This window comes from Lottia gigantea (assembly GCF_000327385.1).
Source record: "Lottia gigantea unplaced genomic scaffold LOTGIsca_1, whole genome shotgun sequence".
NCBI classification, from domain to species: Eukaryota; Metazoa; Mollusca; class Gastropoda; family Lottiidae; genus Lottia; species Lottia gigantea.
In genome coordinates this window covers 2,373,796-2,397,704 of record NW_008706746.1, presented here as the reverse complement: position 1 = coordinate 2,397,704, position 23,909 = coordinate 2,373,796, and the positions used below count along the sequence as shown (strand labels likewise).

The following is a 23,909-nucleotide window of genomic DNA, read 5'->3' as shown; positions in this document are numbered from 1 at the left end:
CAGTCGGAAATAAACTAAATCATCAAAGCGGAGCGTACCATATATATAGCTGATTAAGTAGGCTATGTATTCTTCTATTAATTCATCAACAATGGAAACGAATTATATGATAACTAAACTTACTGTTTAGTCTCGTGCGACTTTGCAGTGTCTGAATGTTCCTCTAAATCATTGTAGTTTGTTTGCAATTCTAATTCGTTATTCTTGTCATCATTAGATGAAGCATTTGATGTATTGTGTTCACAAATAATATCATCTTGATTTACTACATTCTCAAAACCTACAGGATAAAATACACTGGTTTCGATTGGTTTATACTAATCAAACTTCGTGCATGAACATCAGATAGGAATTTGGGCAGTATCAAATGACTTCAAACTATATAAAATGTCAGCCTTGCAGTTTCAGGCAATGTTTGGTAATGGAAACTGGTAAATATTTATCTGTTTTATAAAACCGAAATTCTAAAAGGGGACATCCGTGTGGTATAGCGTAGTATAGAAAACATAATTGTTTTATAATCTTACCTTCACAATGCTGAGCCGATGTCAATGGTGATTCAGTTTCACCAACACTCTCCATTGCTGCTTCTTTGGTGACACAGTCCTTTCTGAAATTGCCATTTTTTGAAGAATGAATCTCTGGTGTGTCGTTGTAACGAAGTTCTGGATTCCCCGAGTGGTTTTCGGTGTTTTTAAGCATATTGCAGGAACTTGTATGTTCTTTGTGTTTAATCGGGTCGCGTGAGTTTTTCACAAAGTGAGCAATGGAATATAGGTCAACCCAGGTAATAAGCACAATATGATGGGCTGATAAAACATGTTTATGTAACAATTATATATCTATTTATACTCTTATATCTATCCACTCCAAGTCCGAAGTACAAAAACTATATTGAGAGTCGCTTCCGAGTCAGGCCATACGCATGCGTCCGAAACAACTGATGTCATTCTACGGCTGGATTTGTTAATTCGGCATCTCTTTTGGGGTATGCACATAATCTAGTTTGTTTATTTAGTATATTTGTTAGCTTGTATGCGCAGATCACTAGCTTGCTAGTTTGAACACTCTGGCATGGTACGATGATACCACATATGCGGGATCATCTGAGGCGGATATATAAACCTCAACTCCAATATCAGTACTGCTCCAACAGATAACAGATAATCTAACCAAACCAAACCAACGACTACCATTCGACTACCAATCAACAAGAAATATCATGATCAGAACGAGTTTGGAGGAATGAAGGAGATCGAGTAACACACGCCACACCATCCAGGGCCGAGTTACACCGCCATGTCATTCGACCCGACCAGATCTAACGAAGAATCAACAACCAAACAAACAACACAGAATCATCCAATTTGAACCAATCCAACTACCAACTACTACGACTACCAACAAATACCTAGTTTGCGATATCAGCATCCGCTGGAAGCGAACGTTAACTTGTCATCTACCTACCTACCTATCAGAACTGCACTGATGAGACTCAGAAGGCCGAAACAGTCATGTTTGCAATTAGTATATAATTATTATAATTTCAAAAGGTACAATTTTTATCTTCGCGAGAGTGGGCGCCTGCCCTTGCATCGAACAACCTCAACAACAATTTATTTCTGTACATTTCACAATGGTTGAGTAGAAGAAGATAAAATATAATTATTGATGGTATTGGGATATATAAAAGTGATCACAATGCGTGACTTTAGAAAGCATCAATAACAGTAATCAAGATCTCACGCGATATTATACCATTACAAGTACATCTAATTTACAGCATTGACAGCACTAACGGTAAGGATTGTAGCGAAGCTCAATGTATGCAGTAGTCACCAAATGGTCAGTGCCTGGCACAAATTGGATGTTTGATGATACCAGTATACATGAATCGAAGAATAGTGATATGGAGATACCGAACAATAGTATACACTGTATCATCTTATAAATCTCCCAATGTAACACCTCCTAGAATGAGATTTAAAAAAAAACAAGTCATACAGTTACCCTTGAAGATGTTCACAGATCGGGGCAAATGATGCCTCTAAGCATAACCTAAAGCTGAATTATTGAAGACGATTTGAAGTGAAATAAAATTTGATTTTTAATTAATCGAAAGGGAAATTGGATTGAGGGCCCATTTCGATATATGAAAGTACATCCATAATGATATTGTTTATGTCCTGTTTGCATTTAACATGCTATAAAAGCATACGAAACTAAGTATTATTCTTACATTTTTTATTTCCATGTAAAAACTATACGTAGTTTCATTGAGCTATAAAATATGTTACCATATCATATAATATTGTAATTTATGTATCTAGTGTGTCGGGTTTTCTATCATGTATCATTATTATTCCTGTCACGCTATTGTGAAATGTCCAGAACGTTCAACATGATAGGGCTTAGGGGTAGTTCTTGTCCGTCAGTGAGACTTTGTCTGTCAAATTGTACAACGAACGCAATTCAATGATACTATCATCGAAACTATTCCCCCCCCCCCCCCTGAAATATAGCCATTAATGAAAATTCAATTCATTCATGCAAATGACATGGAAGTCATATTCACTCAATTCAACCAATTGACCACTATAGTTCGTAAATATATAAATAGATATAATCGATAATCGTGATATACATTGATGTGTGAATTTTGTGTGAATTTAAAAAACGTGAATGCATCTCCTCGAATTAAAAGTTTCCCGCTCTAGCAAGGCTGTCGCGATCCAGTGAGAAGCTTTATGATGCCTTGTAATCATCACAGAAGCAGGGCGAACATTCTTCGTATAATATTGCGAATCATTGAGATTGTCCACTTTTTCTTTCGCAAACCATTGGGACTAAGGTACCATTAGATGGTGATCATGTCCCTTTAACGAAAGCAGCGCTGGAGTTCTTGAAAGGAGTGGCACAAACTACGTATAAATATTTGTTTGTTTTCGATCTTTGCTCTAGTGGCTACAAACAATTTAAAAAGATGATTTAGTACATAATAACAATGGAGCAATAAACTTAAATATCATTACATAAAGAAGAATATTCATAGGTCTGAATAGTCAGTTGTTATTGTTAAATACTTTAATTCATTTTACGAAATCAAGGGGAGTCTTTGTTATATGTCAAATAATCCTGAGCCTTAAATTCGTCGGGAAATGTTAGGAAATCGCGTTTCTGGGCGTCTAATTCTCAAAACTTTCTCAGTGGCATACCACTGACCCTACACAAATAATCTTGAACCTTAAATTTGCTAGGAAATATCAAGAAATGGCGTTTCAGGGAGTCATGCTTCCAATGGGCGTCCTCTGCAGCAATAAAGATGGCAATAATTCAATAGAGAGCACCACTATAATACGTAACAATTCACAGGATTTCCTGGAGGGGAGGGGGAGATACCTAAACTGCTCCCCTTGATTGGACGTTTGACCCCCTAAAAGAACTTGGCTGGCTACGGGCCTGCCCCTTCGACCAGTACCCCAAAAAGATGTGCCCCCCCCCCCTCTCCCCCTGTTTGCAAAACGGATCGCCGCCTCTTGCGTGAACCATGTAAACTTTATAGATGAATATATCGCTTAAAAGAAATTCAGTTCGATATGTTTTAAGTGTCTCCTTTTAACTGATAGATTTTGATTTATCGATACTCGTAGAATAATAAACTTGTTACGTTATAAATCTACCTACACTTGAAATGGTAAAATAAATACATTCTTTGATACTTGTTATTGTGTGTTTTAGATTGTCCGCTAAAAAAGAGTATAAACAACTGGTTTTGTTGGCCAAATCAAGGCTCTAGTCGCCAACCAAGCTTCGTGTGCCCGCATTATATGATGAGTCAAGAGTTTCACCGACCGAGACAAAATCTCCTGTCGTTTTCTACTATGTCGATAATCTCGTGCGGGTAGCTGCCCATAGTAAGCTGTCAAATTCTTTATCTAACGTTTGTAAATATTTTTGGCATTTCGGCATTTTGGCGGTACTCGAACTGCACGGAAATAGCATCATCCCTTCACGTATACCTCAAACTATTTCAATGTTTTTATTCTGTAAATGACGTCTCAAGAAAATACAAGTCGTCATTTTTACTTTCGGATAATTTTAAACACGTGGATTTGAAAGCTCAGATTTCGAGGGTGAGCTGTAAACACTATTACTGATCAGCTTACTTCAAAAGTTCCCGTGTCTGAGATTAAAGCCTCAGTCAAACTGGGAATTCAGGCTAACCCAGCTTCGCCGATATAACGGCGAAGGGTTGTTAGATGAAAATTGTCGCAAACAGTTCGCCGAGATACCGGCAAATATTTGACGACTTTCTACGTAGCTTCGCAGATGCCTTTGTGTGAATTTGAAAAACGTGAATGCATCTCCTCGAATTAAAAGTTTCCCGCTCTTGCAAGGCTGTCGCGATCCAGTGAGAAGCTTTATGATGCCTTGTAATCATCACAGAAGCAGGGCGAACATTCTTCGTATAATATTGCGAATCATTGAGATTGTCCACTTTTTCTTTCGCAAACCATTGGGACTAAGGTACCATTAGATGGTGATCATGTCCCTTTAACGAAAGCAGCGCTTGAGTTCTTGAAAGGAGTGGCACAAACTACGTATAAATATTTGTTTGTTTTCGATCTTTGCTCTAGTGGCTACAAACAATTTGAAAAGATGATTTAGTACATAATAACAATGGAGCAATAAACTTAAATATCATTACATAAAGAAGAATATTCATAGGTCTGAATAGTTGAATTTAAGTATCAAAATGAATCGTCTGGGGAACTTATTGATTTTCACCTCAATATTGGTCTTTATTATAAGCGTCTCTGGAACTGGCGACAGGTAAGATAAGACATAATTATATTCATATTTCAGGTTTAAGAACAATAAGACTACAGGTTTTCAAACAACAGATGAAGGGGAATTCCATGAAGATCATCCACATATAGCATCATAATTGCAACAGAGTAAGATAGTACCCTGCACCAAGATAAAAGGCAAATGAAGAAATGTGTTGAAATTTTATTATAGCACACATAGCTTGACAAACACTTGTATCACATTTTATAGGTGTTCGTATACATGTTATTATACAGAGAAAACTAGAGGTAAATGTTCAGCATGGAGTTGGAATCTTTGTACCAAATACAGGTGAGGAACTTAGTTACAGATCAAGTGATATAAAGTTTATAAAGTGAAAAGGGACTATGATCACTTTTTGGACAATCAGTGTCGTGGAGTTTCGTCGATGTATTTAATTTCAAAATTAATAGTAACATGGACTGTAACATTCGCAATTTGATATATGTACTAATTTGTAACAATTGCAGTAAAATATACATTGGTGAAACTGGCGGGCCCCTGAAACTCCGTATGAATAACCTCAGGAGAGATTCTAAAAATCCAGAAACAGCACCATGTGCCGTCTCGAAACATCTTAATAAATGCGCACATCACCTAAATATTAAATTTAAAGTATTCCCATTCTTTCAACTGTTTACTGACGATATGCAATAAGGACGACAAAAAGGAGCGTGGTTCATTAAGAAGTTCAAACCTTCACAAAATGTCTAATCCCCTTCTTGCTTACTGTACATTGTATCATCGTTCAATGATATTATATTGTTATTTATATCTGATTATGTAATTATTTTCAACGCAATGATTCTTTTTGTCGTCTTAATTGCATATTGTCAGTAAACAGTTGAAAGAATGGGAATACTTTAAATTTAATATTTAGGTGATGTGCGCATTTATTAAGTATATAATCAGAATATAAGGTAACAATAAGAAAGTAACACATAAATTTTCTTTTCAGATATGCGAGCAAACTCTGCTACACAGGCTGTGGTAAGTCTATATTTCGCCATAAGTCCGTACAATAATTAATTTCTAGTATGTATGCACATCCTTAACAATCGAAATACGTATTACTTTTGGACCCAGTGTATATTTCCGACATCTTCCAGTAGTGTTAATATCCCGTTTCATAAATTGGATATATATACCTTGGTGCGAAGTTATTGAAGTTTCAGATCGGTATTCTCATTTCAGTACATGGTGGATGGAGTGAATGGGATCAATCCCTTGGTCCCTGTTCTGTATCGTGTGGAGATGGTTTTCAAGATGTAAATGAAAGAAGGGAATGTAACAATCCAGCACCTGCTAATGGTGGGAATAATTGTGAAGGTGATGATGAAAGGACATCTTCACAGTCTTGTTCAGAAGATCCATGTCCTGGTAAAGATTTTCTTACCACACATATTACCTCTTTGATTTAACTTAATTGTTCAAAAATATAGTGAAAACGGTTAGTTTGAAATAACTCAGTATCAGTTCTATATGTACACTATCTAATTACATCAAGTTAGTTAAATGCTTACAAATGGTAAGAAATATTAATGATTTTGGAATTTATTCAGTCGATATTTTTGTTACAGTCAATGGTGGTTGGGGAGAGTGGAGTGAATGGATGGACACATCTGAATGTGATGTTGTGTGTGCAACAGGAAGTAAAGGTCAGTCGAGGACCAGAGATTGTGATAATCCTGAACCATCTGGTGGTGGTGAAGATTGTATTGGTGACAGCAATGAAAGCAGAACAATTGATTGTAACACGTTCTCTTGTAATGGTAAGATAAACTGCAGTTTTATTACAATATTCAAAGCCAAATTCTAAGGACAAGTACTTTCGTTTCCACGATAAAATGGAATTGTGCTAGTGCCTTCTGATCATTGATCAACATCAATTTTGTACGAATTTACATCGATGAAGTGCTTATTCTCTCCATTCCGCAATAACGAAAGCTTTGTGTAATTGTAAGTGTCTGTTTTACTTTCAGATTTATGTGTAGATGACGTACATTACATTCCTCATCGTGACATTACGAAATTCTGGCAGTGCTCCAACGGTGTTGCTTACGAAATGTCCTGCCCAAAAGGAACATATTGGAATAAAGAAATTCCGGTCTGTGACCATATTACAAAATAACTACGTACATGTAACTAGTATTTTTTCTTTAACAAAATTGTAATCAATTAAATGTGAATAAAGAATGATATGAAAGTAATATAATTTTCTATTTACATATTCACTATATTTAATTCCATTTTCTCGTATTTTGGAAGGCTCTAATTTTAAAAAAATCAATAATATCTAATGCATTATTTATCAAACAATAAACCCATACTCTTACTATCTCAATGTCATTCTGTACTGAGGTGTTTTCAATCCCATGACATAATTCTATTTTCTAGATAATTTTCTAAATATGTTGCAAAGCGCAGTATCAGTTTCTGCTGACATTCTGTTGAAGTGATATATCCGGATGCTTTGACAACTAAGAATATTACGACATATCAAGGGTTGCTTCGTTAAATCCAGCAAATATTCAGGATTTTAAGCACGCATCACAACGTTTTTAGGAAAAAAACATTTATAGATACTGAGGCGTGTTCCTTGTTTGCTTGAATTTTTGATTTTTTTCAACATATCTGAATAATCTAGAAACATTAGGAATAACCTGGACGTACTAACAACTAAAAACATCAAAGGGACTACATATGTACAGATTGGAAATCTGGCAGGTGACTAGCCAGCCACTTATTAATACTACAAAAATATAAGTTTATAAATCTGTAGACTCGAGTTCTTCTTGCTTCATATCCGATTTCCGACGTCTGCTTCTCTTGAAGATGGTTATCAATAAAAAGACACAAGCCAACAAACCAAGAGCAGTTGTTCCATAGTAAACATAGTCATAAGATCCTGTCGTGTCTTTAATAAATCCTACAAAGAAAAAAGAAAACTTTGAAGGTTGTTGTTTAATTATGAAAGTGCATATATTTGGCAAATAATACAGTGGAGCCTCGTTTATCCGCAAATTCCCGTTCCGGATAAAATCGTGCGGTTTAACGAAAGTCCGGATAGTTGAAACATGCCATTCCATAACTAGAGTTATATCCCTTCCTATAAGGACACCTGTCAAATGTCACGTACGCAACATGTGATAGACATGTGTACTTTATATGGCCAATACGTCGTGGAGAACCCCGATTGTTTATAATATTTCATTTTATTTCACTATCATAGCGTGATAATAATATCATTCCTTAAAATTAGGATTCGCTAATTTATAAACATAAATTACCGTGCCGTATCATCATAGCGATAATGTTTGATGTGTTCCGTAGCCATGATGGAATTCGGGTATGACTGAACGAAAAATTGAATTCAAGTATTACTGAACGAAAGATAGATTACACGTGATAATTAAATTAACCGCATATACTCAAATAACGATTTATTAAACACCGATCAACGAGGCATCTTGAAGAATACTTATCGGGAAGCCAGTTTCGCTGATTTATAAACACAAATGTCCGTGTCGTAACTTCGTAGAGCTAACGTTTGATGCGTTCCCTATCAATAATAGAATTCAGGTATGACTGAACGAAAGATGACATTGAAGTATAACTTAACGATTAATGGTATTCAGGTATGATTGAACGAAAGATAGCTTACACTTGATGATTAAATTAATTGCTTAATCTCATAATGAGGATTTATTAAACACCAATCACGCGACATCATAAATACCGCTAATCCGGAAGCCAGTTAGAAGAACTCATAGTAAAACGCGACCGAATGATGAATACTAATTACTATAGAATTTGATAATTGGTTCCCAATCACAACCGTGCGGAATCGGAGCACCAGATTAACGGGTAATTTTACATAGTAAATATTCTGTTCCCAGTAAAAAGCGTGCGGATATCCGGGTTTCCGGATTATCGGCAACCGGAAAAAGAGTTTTATCACGAATATTTAAGTCATCGCCGAAAGCAGGAAAATGTGATTATGATTCGTTATCATCGTTCGCTGGGCTTCTATATATACTCTCAATATAAATCCCAAATCTGTACCAATCCAAACGATTTTTGTTCACACAAGAGGGTTGCCTATCCCAAAATTCTATGAATATGAACATAACAAATTGTAAAATGGCCACATGAATGAGTATTGATTTGTCGGTTCAGTTTACATTCACGAAGTTAACTTGCTGTAGTGAAATACGGACCATAATACATATTGTTTAGGACGTGTTTCGATTGTAAAGAGGTTTTCTAAATTTCTTATGTGTATCGGTTACACTGACAGCATTAATTTGACCATTCCAATTTTCAATCAGACGTTTGTGGTTCCTAAAATTCAACTTAAAGCGGTGGGTTCGTTTTGCCGCATTGCCCAACTTGCCGCATCGTGCCCAACTGCACAAAAACGACTTGTAAAACGAAACTAAAGGTTTCTGATAAAATCCGGAATGACCATTTGTTTCATATGAAACGAAATATTTTAATCTGTCGCCCCGCATCGATTTTCTTTTAATTTATAATTTGGACCTGTTAAGGAAATCAACACTATAGTTTTATGGTAAAATCTGGAATAAAATAAATACCAAGTACAAAAGATCAGAACCGTAATACAAAATACATCAATCCATAAAAGTCAAGTTCAATGAATAAAATTGGTCATAACTTGCAAGACCTATAATTCGGCAGTGACCAGATAAGTCCAAGAATGTCCTGGTGGACAAGGTAGAAGCTTGCAAGTTATGACCAATTTTATTTATTGAACTTGTCTTGTTTCGTTTTATGAATTTATGTATTTTGTATTACGGTTCTGATCGTTTGTACTTGGTATTTATTTTATTCTAGATTTAACAATAAACTATAGTGTTGATTTCCCTAACAGGTCCAAATTATAAATAAAAAGAAAATCGATGCGGGTCAACAGATTAAAATATTTCGTTACATGTGAAACAAATGGTCATTCCGGATTTTATAAGAAACCTTTAGTTTCGTTTTACAAGTCATTTTTGTGCAGTTGGGCACGATGCGGCAAGTTGGGCAATGCGGCAAAACGAACCCACCGAACTTAAAGTGTTTGATGACGTCACATATGTGATACAATCATATATTGCGATTAGTGATCAAACATATATGACTTTTTGTGGAATGTCTGACTGGATCATTCTATCAGTGTCCCCGATACACATTCAAAATTTACATAAACCTCTTAACAATCCCTTTAAATCGACTTACCTGCAGCTGTAGCCCCACACAAACCACAAACTCCACCTATCAGGTTGGTGTATCCTACAGCATTTGCATATCTCTTTTGACCAGCTATATCCAACAGCATTGCAGGGTAGGAAATAATGCACATTCCCCAAAAGAATCCATACACAATAGAAGTTCCAAGAAGGTACGCATAGTCATTGAATACCACATAGAAGGAAATGGTTACAGAAGCTATAAATATATACATTGTCCATTGGACCATTCCGGAGCATTTCATAAACGGTGCAATGACCATTTGAAGCAGTCTTCCACCGATATTCATAAACCCGTTTATAGACAATAATGCTGAACCTGTAGCTATGTCATACCCTTTGTCTCGGATCATGTCTATAAAAAACTGGTTGATGATCGGAAAGAGAATGTTCAGAAGAAAAATACAGAACACCACCACTAAAAAGTCCAGTTTCCGAAACAGGGACAGATTTAGGACTTCTTGAAGGCTTGGTGATGCTGCATGCTGAGTTTGGTTTAGTTTTCTCTTTACAAAAGCGTTTAAGAGTCCAATCGGAATGACATTTAACATTAAAGCACTATAAATCAATATGGTTCCCCGCCATCCAAAATTTTCAGATAGATAACCTGTTACAGAAGGAAACACCACAGCACAAATTCCATGAGATAATCCTATGAAAGTGATCATGAAGCTACGCCTCTTTTCTTCAAATATCTCACCCAGCATCACAAATGGTAATAAGAATGGTGGTGATAGTCCCAGTGCTGGAATTGAAATACGACGTTGTTTTTGTTTGTTTTCAATAAATTTTGAGGTTAGTGAAGTCAGGTTTAATCATTTTGCTTATAATATATAATCAGAAATAACTTCTTAAGACAAATCTGTTTTGGGTATCTGGTTTCATATCAGTTATAACCGTATCAAAGACATATAGAAAGATCTACAGTAAAATGTACCTCATTGGCTGGTAAAGGCAAAGAACACTAAACAGTGCCGGAATCTTACTACTACATGTTTTCAAGTAAAAGGCAATCACGTGTAGATATGTTAGTAATCACTCTTTCAAACGCTTTGACCCACCTGTTAGCACCCCATTTGAAAATATTAGTATCACTACAGATGTTGCAAAGTATGAGATAATACAACCAGTAAACGCTACAAATCCACTTATAACACAAACATATCCACCATTATATTTATTTATAACTGGACCAAACACTCCACCTTGAAAAAAAGAAGGATTTCTAAACATGTTCGAAATGAAGCAGCGTCTTCCCTGAGTATCAACAAGTATTGTGCCTGGTATTTTCCTCTTAATATAGATCAATAGATTGGTTGACTTACTGTTAATGTTTTTAATGGTTTGAAAGACATATTAAAAAAATAATTACCCAAACCAAATAAGACAGTTGTATATATTGATAGTACTGGTGAAGCTTCAGCTCTAGTTGCTTGGAATTCATCAATAATACTAACAAATAGAACACCAAGACTGAACAAAAACCCAGTTGGTATCATTGTCATAAAACAATTTGCCACTGTTAGCAGAATCTGTAACTTTTTACTTAATATTGGTGCACTGTCACTGTAATATAAATAGATTCTTATATGAATCGGTGTCAAAATTCACTATCCAAACTTTTACCAATATGGGAATTGATGAAGGGTATCTCTTTAGAAACGATTTTTGTAACCAGATTGTCAATGGCTTTTAACATACGAAAATACGTATGGCTCTTGCATGGAACTAACACGAACGTAGTTTACAACCATTTTCAATCTCTACCTCGACTTAATAAGGCTGCAATATTTTAGCAAAGACTTCATATCACCTTTAAAAGCTTGGGAATGACTTCACATGTGATTCGATGGCTTGGTTGAAATATAAGGCCTTTTTTTTTTTTTAAGAAATTCGATTTATTAGTTAGAGGTAGAAATTCAAAATGGTTTTGAACTACCTTCGTGTATGTTATTTCCATGTAAGAACCATCCGTAGTTTCGTATGTGGCTTTTAAAATGAGTGAGGTAAAGTTTGAAATAGAATGTTTCTGCAAAAATAGAAATACTGTTCCAGGACTATTACATCATAAGCCGTTGCTTCATAACCAAGAATCTACTGTCCGAGAAATATTAAATATGAATTATATAATAGTTACATATATAACTTACACTTTAATTGTTACTGCAGCCTCAAATAGTTCGTCTTTGTTCTTTTTATCGCCATCCCTAGCATCTCTGCCATCATATTGTACGTCAGATGCAGTTGGTGATGAGTTGTCAAGAGGTCGAATTCCATTCTTATGGCCGTCATCAATTCCAAAATTGTTATATGCCAGGGTTCCCACTTCTTCGTCAATGTCTGTTTGTATCTCAAAATCTCTCTTTTCCTTCTTAACCGCCGGTCTAACTTGGATATTTTCAATAGTGTTGTCATGGTTTATCACATCTCTAAGCCGCATTGTACAGACGAGTTATCAAATATTCAAACTGAAGTGCGTTACGTTCGTGATGCTCGGATAAAGTAACGGCCTATGACTGATAGTAACCCTTCATTTGTAGTTCTAGAAATCCATGATAAGTATGAGCAAAAGGCAAAATGTTATGTCATGATGAAATTGCAATTTGATAAGGAATTATAAATGCTTTATCTTAGCTAAAATATTCAGACGATTTACATGGCTTACGCAATACTTCAAAGTCATCTTAATATAAAATTGTAAACGATACAAAGGTAACAGTGCTTTGGAGGATATAATAGAGCGGCACATTATGGATGGGTGAGGTTTTGTCGCGGTGCACACAGACTATACTTTTAGAAGGTTTTTATTTGTTGAGCCGTTAAGACTACCAAGGAAGTTTATGGGCTCCTTTCTGAATCTATATATCAACTGATCTCGACATACGTATAATCAAGAGTGATGCCGAAAGTCATGTCCAAAAGATTGTGTATCAGGTATTTCTTAAATGTAGTTCTTTCGAACAAAGAGATTTCTGATCATCCGGGTCGATTCAAAACATTACATTAAGCATAACTAATGAACATCAAATTCGTAAACTTTATTAAGAGTATTTACAAATGTTTTATGAGAAAGAAATACTATTGCTGGAACATAAACTTTAACTGGAAGATAACAAAAGTAATCAACGAAAGTTGAAGGGAGATAACCACTAATCATAAACTTTTCTTTGAAAAGTAGGTCAATCAATGTACTGATGCAATCTGAAGTTGCTTGTTCATTTTTAACAGCAAGTCACACATATATCTTTATACATCTCTTATCTCTAGAATGGGCAGATTTTTGTAAAAGAAATTGTAGTATCTGCTCTGATGCTATTTGTAAAGTATGGTATCAATCAGACGGTCACGGATCTCAATCTGCAAAAGGTACTCAACGAGGGCAAATGTATCGACTCTTTGATGTAGAGTGATGGAAACAGAAGGTATTGAATGAAAGATAGTTTGGACCACATCATGAACAATATAACTGCTGAAAATCCATCTACTGTCCACTGTTTTTGGTTAATGTATGTACAAATATTAATGATAACTACAGTTTTCAGTTGATTGTTTATTGTAACATAGGTTCTTAAATACATTCCAGGTAATAAAATTGATAATTCATAATGAATTGAAAAAGAGGGATCAAACCTTGGTTGAGTTGTATATTTTAATTAGTAAGACAATTCCACTCTGGACGTTATTCGGATAGAACTGGATAGAATCGAATTACTTTTGCAATGCGAAAGGGGGTAATATGATAATACTGTAGAAAGTTATCAGAACGGTACTGGTTGTTGTTTTTGACTGATGTATGCACAAAGAGTCTGTTTTTTGCTTTCAGCGCTTGTTAAATATACATACATGTATGTAATTTGACGATCGCAATTGCCTTGCACAAGTTTGTATTTGAAACACTTTTTTAGTTTATAAATCTGTAGAATCGACTTCTTTTTCCTTTATTTCTGATTTCCTACGCCTGCTTTTTCTGCAGATGACTAATGCAAGTAGAATGCTAGCTAATGTACCAAGAGCAGTTGTTCCATAGTAAACATAGTCATAAGATCCTGTCGTGTCTTTAATAAAACCTATAAATAGAAAACAAAAAACTTTTAATCCGTATCCAGGAATAATGATCTGGTTTCTTAGTTTAATGATACTTATACAATCTAAGACTCTAGAATTTATCCAACTAGAAAAGGACAATGATATAAATACAGGCTCAAAAGTGAGGGTACTTTTAATATATTTGAAGCCATAGTACGAAAAAAGTAACGAATTAAGTAAATTTATAAAACAATGAAGTGAAGAACAACCAGTTTAATGTTTTACACAGCTAAGTGCTTTAGCGATTAACATGAGTGATTTATGTTGCAATGGCAAGGTAATTACAAAATATATAACTTTTAACAATATATTTACCTGCTGCTGGAGCTCCAAACAACCCGCTTATACCACCAATAAGGTTGGTATATCCAATAGCATTTGCATATCTCTTTTGACCAGCTATATCCAACAGCATTGCAGGGTAGGAAATAATGCACATTCCCCAAAAGAATCCATACACAATAGAAGTTCCAAGAAGGTACGCATAGTCATTGAATACCACATAGAAGGAAACTGTTACAGAAACTATAAACAGAAATACTGTCCACTGAACCATTCTAGAGAGTTTTATGAATGGTGAAATCGCCATATTTACCAGTCTTCCACCGACGTTCATAAACCCGTTAATAGACAATAACGCCGAACCAGTAGCTATGTCAAAACCCTTGTCTCGGATCATGTCAATGAAAAACAAGTTAATAGTTGGAAATAGGGTATTAAGAAGAAATATACAAAACACCAGTACTAAAAACTCTTTTTTCCGAAAAAGTGAAAAAGTGAAAATGTCTTTCAGGCTTTTGGGTGACGCGTGATGAGATTTGTTCAGCGTCTTTTTTACAGAAGCATTTAGGAATCCAATGGGAATAACATTAAGAACGAGTCCACCGTATATCAAGATGGTACCCCGCCACCCATATTTATCCGAGAGAAATCCTGTTAAGAAGGGAAACAGGACAGTACCAATTCCAGGAGCTAGGCTTATAATAGTTATCATGAATCCTCGTCTTTTCTCTTCAAATATTTCTCCAACTATTACAAATGGTAGCAGGAATGGCGTTGACAATCCGACAGCTGAAACACGATCAATTTACATAAAAAATCCGTACAAGCAAGCAATAATCAAAATCTCATCCAAAGTATGGCAAAATAGAATGTGGAACTTGTGTGGTAGTGGACTCCTCCAAAGGTGTTTCGAAAAGAGTAAGCATGGTCTGCTTCGCGCGCGACACCCGCCACTACCACAATGGTAAAAATCATGAGATATAACCAGATCAATTCAGGCCTGACCAAAAACAAATCAGCCAAAATGTCCGAAACAGATTAATTCTATTTATAAAGGAGTTCTGCATAATGACCATAAAATGTCCTACATGACGTGAAGTTTGTGTGTCAAGTAACGTTGTTTCAGCAATTTCAAAGTTAATACTCGACCTATAGCGATATAGGAAATCCTCATAAAATGAACAAGCCCTAGAATAGCGGATGACCAATGAAATGTAAACTGCATAAACTGATGAGTGTGGTATGTTACTGCATATGAATGGGAAATTTACTACGGGGAAATCAGTCGTCGTGTTGGTCATAATCTGACACAAAGATCCTGGTTGTTGACAATTTCAAGAAGCAAATCCAAGTAGGACGCTTTAGTCTTAGAATCAATGGTGTCCCTAATTTCCAACTCTCCTGGGAAGATTTTATCTACATAGTCTCCAAAAGCGGAGTTATTCCGTGACAAAACGTCATCTATGTACTATGTAAAGGAAGGTGTAATTGAACGGCAAGTCTTAAATATTCAGATTAGAAATAATCAATGAAAATTGATTTAAAAAGATCAAATCATTACGGTCTTGCAGTGTTACTGCGTCACAACTCACCTGTAAGCACTCCATTGGAGAAAATCAGTATCACTACAGATGTTGCAAAGAATGAGATAATACAACCAGCAAACGCTACAAATCCACTTATAACACAAACATATCCACCATTATATTTATTTATAACTGGACCAAATACTCCACCTTGGAAAAACAATTTTCAAAATGTTTCAAGTTCCATCTGTATTCTGTGGTGCCTTGCCAAATAGAAGGGTTTTCAAACCAGATACTTTTATTTGAGCCCAATTAATGATTCGATGCAGCTATATTTTTACCTTCTGGACCACACAAACAGCATCAATTTTGGAAGAACTGCCTTGCTTGTTGAGATAAAAAGAATCCTTTTGAACCAAATGAAGTTAAATAGTAATATAATTACCTAAACCGAACAGCAGAGTTGTATATATTGATAGTACTGGTGAAGCTTCAGCTCTAGTTGCTTGGAATTCATCAATAATATTAACAAATAGAACACCAAGAGCATATAAGATTCCGATTGGTATTGTTACCATAGTACAATTGGCTATTGTTAATAATATCTGCAGTTTTCTACTTAATATTGGTTCTTGGTCTCTGAATTGATAGAAAAGTTGCTAACCGATTCAATGTCGATTCTGATACTTGTAAAATTTATGACAGATGTTTGCTATTCTCAACCGATTCAGAACCGGTCCATCTATCAATATCATACTTTAACAAAATATTTAATATTTAGGATCTGCTGTATTACTTACTACGTCGTAATCGAGGTAGGGTACTCTTTAGGAAGACCTGATGACACTCGGCTACATGGGACATGTTATCTGGACACGAATCAACTTGAATTCCATGACCCCTATCAAAATTTGAAAGCATAACGTTTGTTGATATTTATTAAATGGAATATCAGTACTTACACTTGTATCTTGACCACAGTGTCCTCTGTTGGTTTAGCGCCCTTATCTTTAAATGTTAGAGAAATGTCATTGGATGAACTAGATATTGTGGTTATAGTGCTTTGAACACCTTCTATTGGTGATATTCCGTTTTCGTCTTCAAATTGAATCTCTTTTACATTAAGTTTGTTTGGAGGTGGTTTCTCAGGAATGGGTAGCTCGTGATCGTCATTGTAGCCAATATTATCATATGCTTCTGCATGGGTTTCCTCGTGTGCAATGTCTGTTTGCATCTCAGAATCACGTTTATCCTTCCTTCCTAGCTGCAAGTCCTCAACTGGGTTGCTCTTACTTTTTACATCACCTAAAGCCATTATTCCTTAATTAAAATTAAAAGTCCACTTCTTGAGTTCAGTGTCCAGGGATATATGGCTAGCAAACTAGATACGTTCGAAGATAAATGTCTTTCGATGCCCAACCCTAAGAATTAATATATGTATCCTATTGCTATATTGTGGTGAAATGATGAACTTATATTTTTAATGAACCATAGTATATTCTCAGTCTCAATTTGAACTGTGTTTCCATGCTTTATCTCACTCTGTAATTCATTTATTATGTTCTTATGTATCAGCTGATATAATTTTTGCTGATGCAATATCATCTTATTTACGTCATCCAGATGTCACCATGCAATATCTTATTCAAAAGGTAAATGTAGCTATCCCAGTTTAGATCACGCAAGTGTTTAAATCCCCAACATTAAATGGTCAATAATATTCTTACAATGTATAAGATGAAAGAAAACTCAAGATGTATGTGTGTATATGTGTATTACAGCTACAATTTTCATTTTAAGACGTAACCTTGAACCCCGTGGAAAAATCAGAATCTTCCCCCTTCACAAGCAAAAATATCATTTATATCAATTATATCATTGCTGTCAAGGATATGTCTTTTATTTAGGTAACCCGTGCATTCCCTCATAAGGGGTGTCAGCGAAATCTGTTTCTTTGCAACCTAGGCCATCTTGAATCCCATAATCCTCCCGAGATTTTTTTTATTTAGCTGAAAATTGGAAGATTGCTGCCACATAAATAATTTAGCCACTCCGGCTTCCCCGCAACCTAAGTCTATCCTCATTACAAACGTGAATGAATGGAAGGGGCAATACACTGTGGGTATTTGGGTCGGAAAGGGAACAATCTTAAAAAGACAATAGTATAAATACTGCTAATCATCAATCAATTGATTCATGCCCTTCCTTCTTCTCTTCTGCCAATTGAGTTATTTTAATGTTAGTCAAATGGAGGGATCAAAGATAATCATGCAAATTATATTGGTAATATCAATTACAATAATAGAATATCTTCACTGTTAATATTAATTATATCATATTTTGAGTTTTTCTGTGCTAAAGTTTGCATTAATAAATCCACTTCGTCCAGTCTCTAGAGTTCTTCATTCTGCTTGCTCAAGGTTTTGATTCGTCTTGGCGTTTAGTATTGCACCAAAGTGCAAAATGCAACCCATATGCCACTGACTGTGCTCTGTAAAGATTCTAGTCAAAGATTCTCCTACGTCACCAGCTTACCAAAGACTTATTCCAAAGTGTACAACATGCTTTTGTACAAAATGTGTGTACTCTAGTTTCGGGCTTTCTATGCTCTATTCAAGTTGAACAAAGAGCTAGGAGTACGGGAACAAAACCATCAGTAACTTGACTTTACTACATTTTACCAAAACACAAAATTTCGCAGGTTAGTGTATGTGTATTTTTGCTAAATATATTTTGTGGATACATGTGTACATAAATTACTATACAGGACGGATGTCACATTCAGTCATTCTGGATTCGCTCTTTGAAACGACTGATGGTAGGATTTGCAATTAACAGCCACGGAGGTAGGCGTGCGGTTCTGAAATTGCGAATCACGATTTTGTACGGTCTTATTTTCAGTTGGGTACACAATTTTATCAGTGGCGGATTTTGGACTTGTTGGGCCACAGTCAAACGAACGGTAGAGGGCCTAATTTCTCATTTTATGGAGGGGGCATGGTGTGATTACACTTTTATGGCATGAAGTTTGCGATCAGCTCATCAGCATCAATCGTATGCATTGATCACCATTAGGCCCAAACAATTTAGTCGATTCTCACACATCACGCTCCTAATAGTAGGACAATTTTCGGTGGGCCTGTTGAAATTTATTAACTGTTTGATAATTTTTACTGTTACAAACTTTGTCATGGGCCGAATTTTCCATGGGCCGAAAGGCAACTGCCTTGTTTGCCTATATTATAGGTTAATCTGCCTCTGAATTTTAGTTTTGTAAATTTCACAGCTCCTGTTATAAGGTCGCTTGCCTCTATCATTCTTACCATAAGCTCATTATTTCCGGGACATCAGTCATGAGCCCGGATTTTAGGTGCCAGTTTCTGCACTTGGTTTTTGCGATAAATAATTGTGTTTGCTATTTCCCTCGAGTTATAATGAGAGTGGAAGTTTTCAATTACTCATTTCCTGGTCATTGCTTTAGGCTGGCGTGGGAGAACATCTTAAGCTACCATAAAACAAATATAAAGAATATAATATGATTGAATTTTAATTGTCGAGATCAAAACTTCTTTACAGTTTGATAGCTTCAAACAATACATTCCTAACTCATTTGACATGCTTATGATTTGATCAAATTGCATTATTATAATTCACTTATTGTATTCCAGTGTTAAAAAAAGTTAAATGATTGTCACAATTAAATATGGTTTGTATTTTCAACAGGAACGGGTGTCTTTTTCCCTCTTTTCTTAGTCCAATTTAACTTGAGCAGCATCATGACCATTACCAAACTACCCATACCAGTCGTAGCAGTCGCCAGATGGTAGACCAAGGTATATGAATCTGTAGCATCTTTGATGAGTCCTGGAAAGTGAATAAATTGTTAGACTGTAACTACATTTGTCATTACCCATAATAACACCAGTTATTATTTAATCTAAAACCAAAGTAGCGGAAAAAGGGAAAACAATTTTATGATAAACGTAAAATCAACTTTTAGACAATCTAAATATTGATTCCATTGCAATCCACTAAAGTTTCTTGACAGAACCATGATAAACACTTGGGATTAATTTACCCATCATTCCATGTTATCCCATATGAAATTACTACATAGTCCTACCTGCAGCTGGTCCACCAAGTAGGCTAATAGCACCATCAATGAAATTACAGTAGCCTAGAGCACTTGAAATATGCTTCGGTCCAGTAGATTCCATTATCATAGAAGGATAACACGACATGGACATTCCCCAAGACAGTCCAAAGAGAATCGTAATGGCTAGAAGATATTCATATTCAAAGAATATTGTATACAATAATGGCGTAATTGACAAGACCGCGATACAAAACGCCCATTTAATTTTGTTGTTCAATTTGATTTGGGGAAAAACAACAAGTCCAATTACTCGTCCTCCTAAATCAGAGAATCCATAGGTTGAAAGCAGTACTGATCCGGCTGTCAGACTGAATCCCTTTTCTGTAATCATATCAACATAAACCTGCAATGTTGTTGGACCAAGCAAGCTGAAGAACATCGTAGCAGACACAGATATGAGGTACTTTGTGTTTTTAAACAAGGGTAACGAAAGGAGATCTCTAATGTTTATGGTTGGATGTCCATGACCAACAAGAAGTCGCTTTTTGACATATCCGTTAATTAGTCCGATTGGAATACAGTTGGAAAATATTGCACCAATTATCAATAATGCTCCCCGCCATCCATACGTTTCCATTAGTAGTAGAGTAACGTAAGGGAACGCACAAGACCCAATTCCAGGTGCTATACTAACCACAGACATCATAATGTAGCTGTGTTGGTTATAAATTTCAGGAACACTAACAAAAGCGAGAAAGAATGGAATTGACAAACCAATCCCTGAAATAAATTAACAAGAATGACTTCGAGGGGACAGATTCGCTATTTTCGAGGGTTGATTTTGGGCCTTTAGAATATGTAAAGTCTCAAGAAGCACTAGAAATGTACGAAAATCGATTAATTTCTTAAAAAATACCCCAAACGAAGAATTTTACTTCTATTTTTATATATGTCTTTTCTATATATTTCAGAGTCTCAAGAAAAGACGAGCCGTCATTATAACTTTCAAACGGATTTCAAGGCTCAAATTTCGACATTGAGCTGCGATCACTATTACTGATTTTGAGACTTTTTGAGACTAAGTTACCCTTTAATCTAAAAGCCAGTGATGGAAGATTAATTAATAAAAGTAATGAGAAGAATGGTTATATAAAGTGGAAGCAGTAGCCTTAAAACGCAGAATGTATTCAGATGAGCCGCTCTGCTATCTTTCAGCTAGCAGAGATTCTTTACCAGAAAGAATGTCATTACCTGTGAGACCACCTAGACTAGCTATTAGTAAAGGCAAACTGGTGGTGAAAGCGCTAATCAAACATCCGATAAGGATGATCAGACCTCCAGCCATACAAATATATCCACTATTAAACTTCGTCATCAATGGCCCCCAAACACCACCTGGAATTTCATTAAGTAGTAACAACAACATCCATTATATACAATCATAGCCGTATCCGTTACAATGAAAATCAAGATGGACGGGAGCAAAATAAAGAAAGTATACTCGGTGTTCACGTCACAGGTCTGAGTAGGCTCTGTCCTTGTAACCATACGATCCTTGGTCAAACGTGTTGTAAAAAGTCTTCCCACACACATTTTTTCAGCCTTTCCGGCTTTCAAACATTTCCCATGGTTGTAAGTGTTCGGGGAGACGTCTACAACTTACGTTCACAAATACAGCGACTAATGGTATGGTATGAAACTGCTGAAACTAATAGTACGATTTACCTTCAGGGTGTCCCTAACTTTCTCTTAATATTTTAGTTAGCTTGAAATAAAAATCTTATTATCCAAGTCTCGAATCTCGTGTGGTAACAGGCTTCAGATACTATAGCATCTACAGGTCAAGCAACCTTAAAATATCACCGAAGGCATGCTTTTCCTATGGATAAAATTAACATAAAATTCTTTATGTATTAAAATAGTTATTTTAATTTTTGTATCATTTTATCGGTAGTGAACAGAACTGAAACAGATTGCGTTATAAGAGTTATGCGAACAAAATTACTTAACTAAATTTTTTTACCTAATGCAAACATGAGAGCGCTGGAAATAGACAGGATCGATGATGTCTCAGCTCTAGATGATTGAAATTCTTCGATGATGTCGACGAACATCACACTCAAACTATAGACAAAACCAATAGAGCATGCTGTCATAGCACAGTTCAGTACAGTTACAATTACTTTGAGCTTCGTGCTGATAGACGTAGACGGTGATCTGAAAGAAGGTATTGACAGTACCAATGACAGTTGGTGTATCGGGTGATAACGATTTGGCTTCTGGTGGAGATATGTTGGCATATTACTTTTATATTCTCGAGTTCAAGAAAGGCTGTGATAAAACATATATAAATGAATTGCAGGTTTACGCATTTTATGATTGAAAGTTTGTATAGTGAATCAGTGACCGGCACTCTCGATAGTCAGTCATTCATAGCTAAATATGCCAATTTCTTTTGGCTTGATTCCACCCATGATTTTGTTTGTGTTTATTAGCATAAAGAAGTACTTACACACTGACAGTAACAGCAATATCTTCGGGACACTGTGTTGATTCTGTTGGTGGTTTACTCAAATCTTGAGATTTTCTGGTATCCGTACCACGTTGCGTTCCTTCATCAAATTCTGTTTCCGGCGATTTTGTATCTACTCTGGTAATAATTTCATCGTTGAGAAAACTGTAGTTATCATAAGCACAATTTTCTTTTGGGTACAAGGCTATAGGTCTGGTTATTATTTCATATTCAGTTTTTGTTCCGTCGTCCTTCAGCTCAGCCTGTAATTGGTTGATGATGTTGGCGTGCTCTAGAACGGTGTCAATCCTCACAGTGTCTGGTTCTAAGAAGTACATGGTTAGTGAACTCCGAACAAAAAGTGTATTAATCTATGTCCTGTTGGTATTTATAAGAAAGTGGTCTACGTTTAAAACGGCTTCATTCTAGTTTGAAACAGTCAGAGATGTTTTTTTTATTTGGGAACGTCTTGAGAAATATAATTGTAAACCGGCTCAGACTGACTGCTTTTAAAGATACAATATATCAGTTCATTGTATCATCGGAGTGCGTTCTAAGCCTTTTCTATCTTAGCAACTCAAATTTTGCGCCACTGACAAGATTTATCTCGACCTATGTGAGGATCTATCCCCAACGCCTCCAGGTTATCGAGCAAGCGTATTTCGCTGCGTCACGTGGATTAGCCATGTAAGGAGAACACTTTAAATGCTACTTCTATAGGTTTTTAAAAAGAAAAAGAGAAAAGAGAGTAGTGTAGAATTAGTTTGATTCGATCACTGTGTAGTATCATTGTCACTTTAACCATATTGGATTTTATGTCCTTTAATTAGCACAAGTGTTTCATCAGAAAGCGTGCTATCGCATCTCATTTCAGACAATATGTATTCCAACTTATATGTTAAAGGTAAGGTCTACACAAAAAACTGTATATCTGACTGCAATGACAATCACCCTTTATTACAAACTATAGGTTACTAGCACTAACAAAGTACCAACATTTCAATAAATATAACCATTAATAGTAAATCTTATAATATGTAAATAAAATCGATATAGTTTTCTAAGTAGGTCATAAGTTGGAAACAATTTGACAATTACTTCATCCATTTGGCTGCTAAAACTCGGGAATAGACTGGCAGAGAACAAACTAAAGAATTCTAGATTATTTTCAGTGTTCCTTTAATGTTTGGTTTATTGTTTGGTGAGCGCAGTTTGCGGTGAAATATCCAACGTCCAATGCGATCCAGTAGAACGCTCAAACTACAACCTTGCGGTAGGGCTTTCCTTTACTTTAATGTGTC

General features: G+C 35.7%; 3 protein-coding genes across 3 annotated transcripts; 1 reads left to right on the top strand and 2 right to left on the bottom strand.

The window, feature by feature from the left end:
• The first annotated feature begins 4,750 nt into the window (after positions 1-4,750).
• LOTGIDRAFT_227874 (hypothetical protein) lies at positions 4,751-7,059 on the top strand. The gene is made up of 6 exons (XM_009045503.1): positions 4,751-4,833; positions 5,062-5,142; positions 5,810-5,841; positions 6,046-6,231; positions 6,432-6,623; positions 6,834-7,059. Exons 1-6 carry the CDS (start codon positions 4,757-4,759, stop codon positions 6,980-6,982), a joined length of 717 nt encoding a protein of 238 aa, XP_009043751.1. The 5' UTR covers positions 4,751-4,756; the 3' UTR covers positions 6,983-7,059.
• A 560-nt stretch (positions 7,060-7,619) lies between these two features.
• Positions 7,620-16,211, bottom strand: LOTGIDRAFT_102263 (hypothetical protein; the record flags this gene model as incomplete). The annotated part of the gene is made up of 3 exons (XM_009045502.1): positions 7,620-7,780; positions 14,508-15,263; positions 16,067-16,211. Coding segments are annotated over 3 exons (1,062 nt in total), but the record flags the coding sequence as incomplete, so codon positions are not given.
• A 3,486-nt stretch (positions 16,212-19,697) lies between these two features.
• On the bottom strand, positions 19,698-22,946 carry LOTGIDRAFT_152016 (hypothetical protein; the record flags this gene model as incomplete). The annotated part of the gene is made up of 5 exons (XM_009045501.1): positions 19,698-19,864; positions 20,124-20,876; positions 21,348-21,491; positions 22,120-22,313; positions 22,609-22,946. The coding sequence occupies 5 exons, from the start codon at positions 22,944-22,946 to the stop codon at positions 19,698-19,700; spliced, it is 1,596 nt and encodes a 531-aa protein (XP_009043749.1).
• Positions 22,947-23,909: the final 963 nt, after the last annotated feature.

Excerpts from the sequence above, each read along its gene's own strand:
- LOTGIDRAFT_227874 (XM_009045503.1), top strand. The coding sequence starts at position 4,757 with ATGAATCGTCTGGGGAACTTATTGATTTTCACCTCAATATTGGTCTTT. Across the intron at positions 6,232-6,431 it reads TTCAGAAGATCCATGTCCTG|TCAATGGTGGTTGGGGAGAG; the intron begins GTAAAGATTTTC and ends TTTTTGTTACAG. Across the intron at positions 6,624-6,833 it reads TAACACGTTCTCTTGTAATG|ATTTATGTGTAGATGACGTA; the intron begins GTAAGATAAACT and ends TTTTACTTTCAG.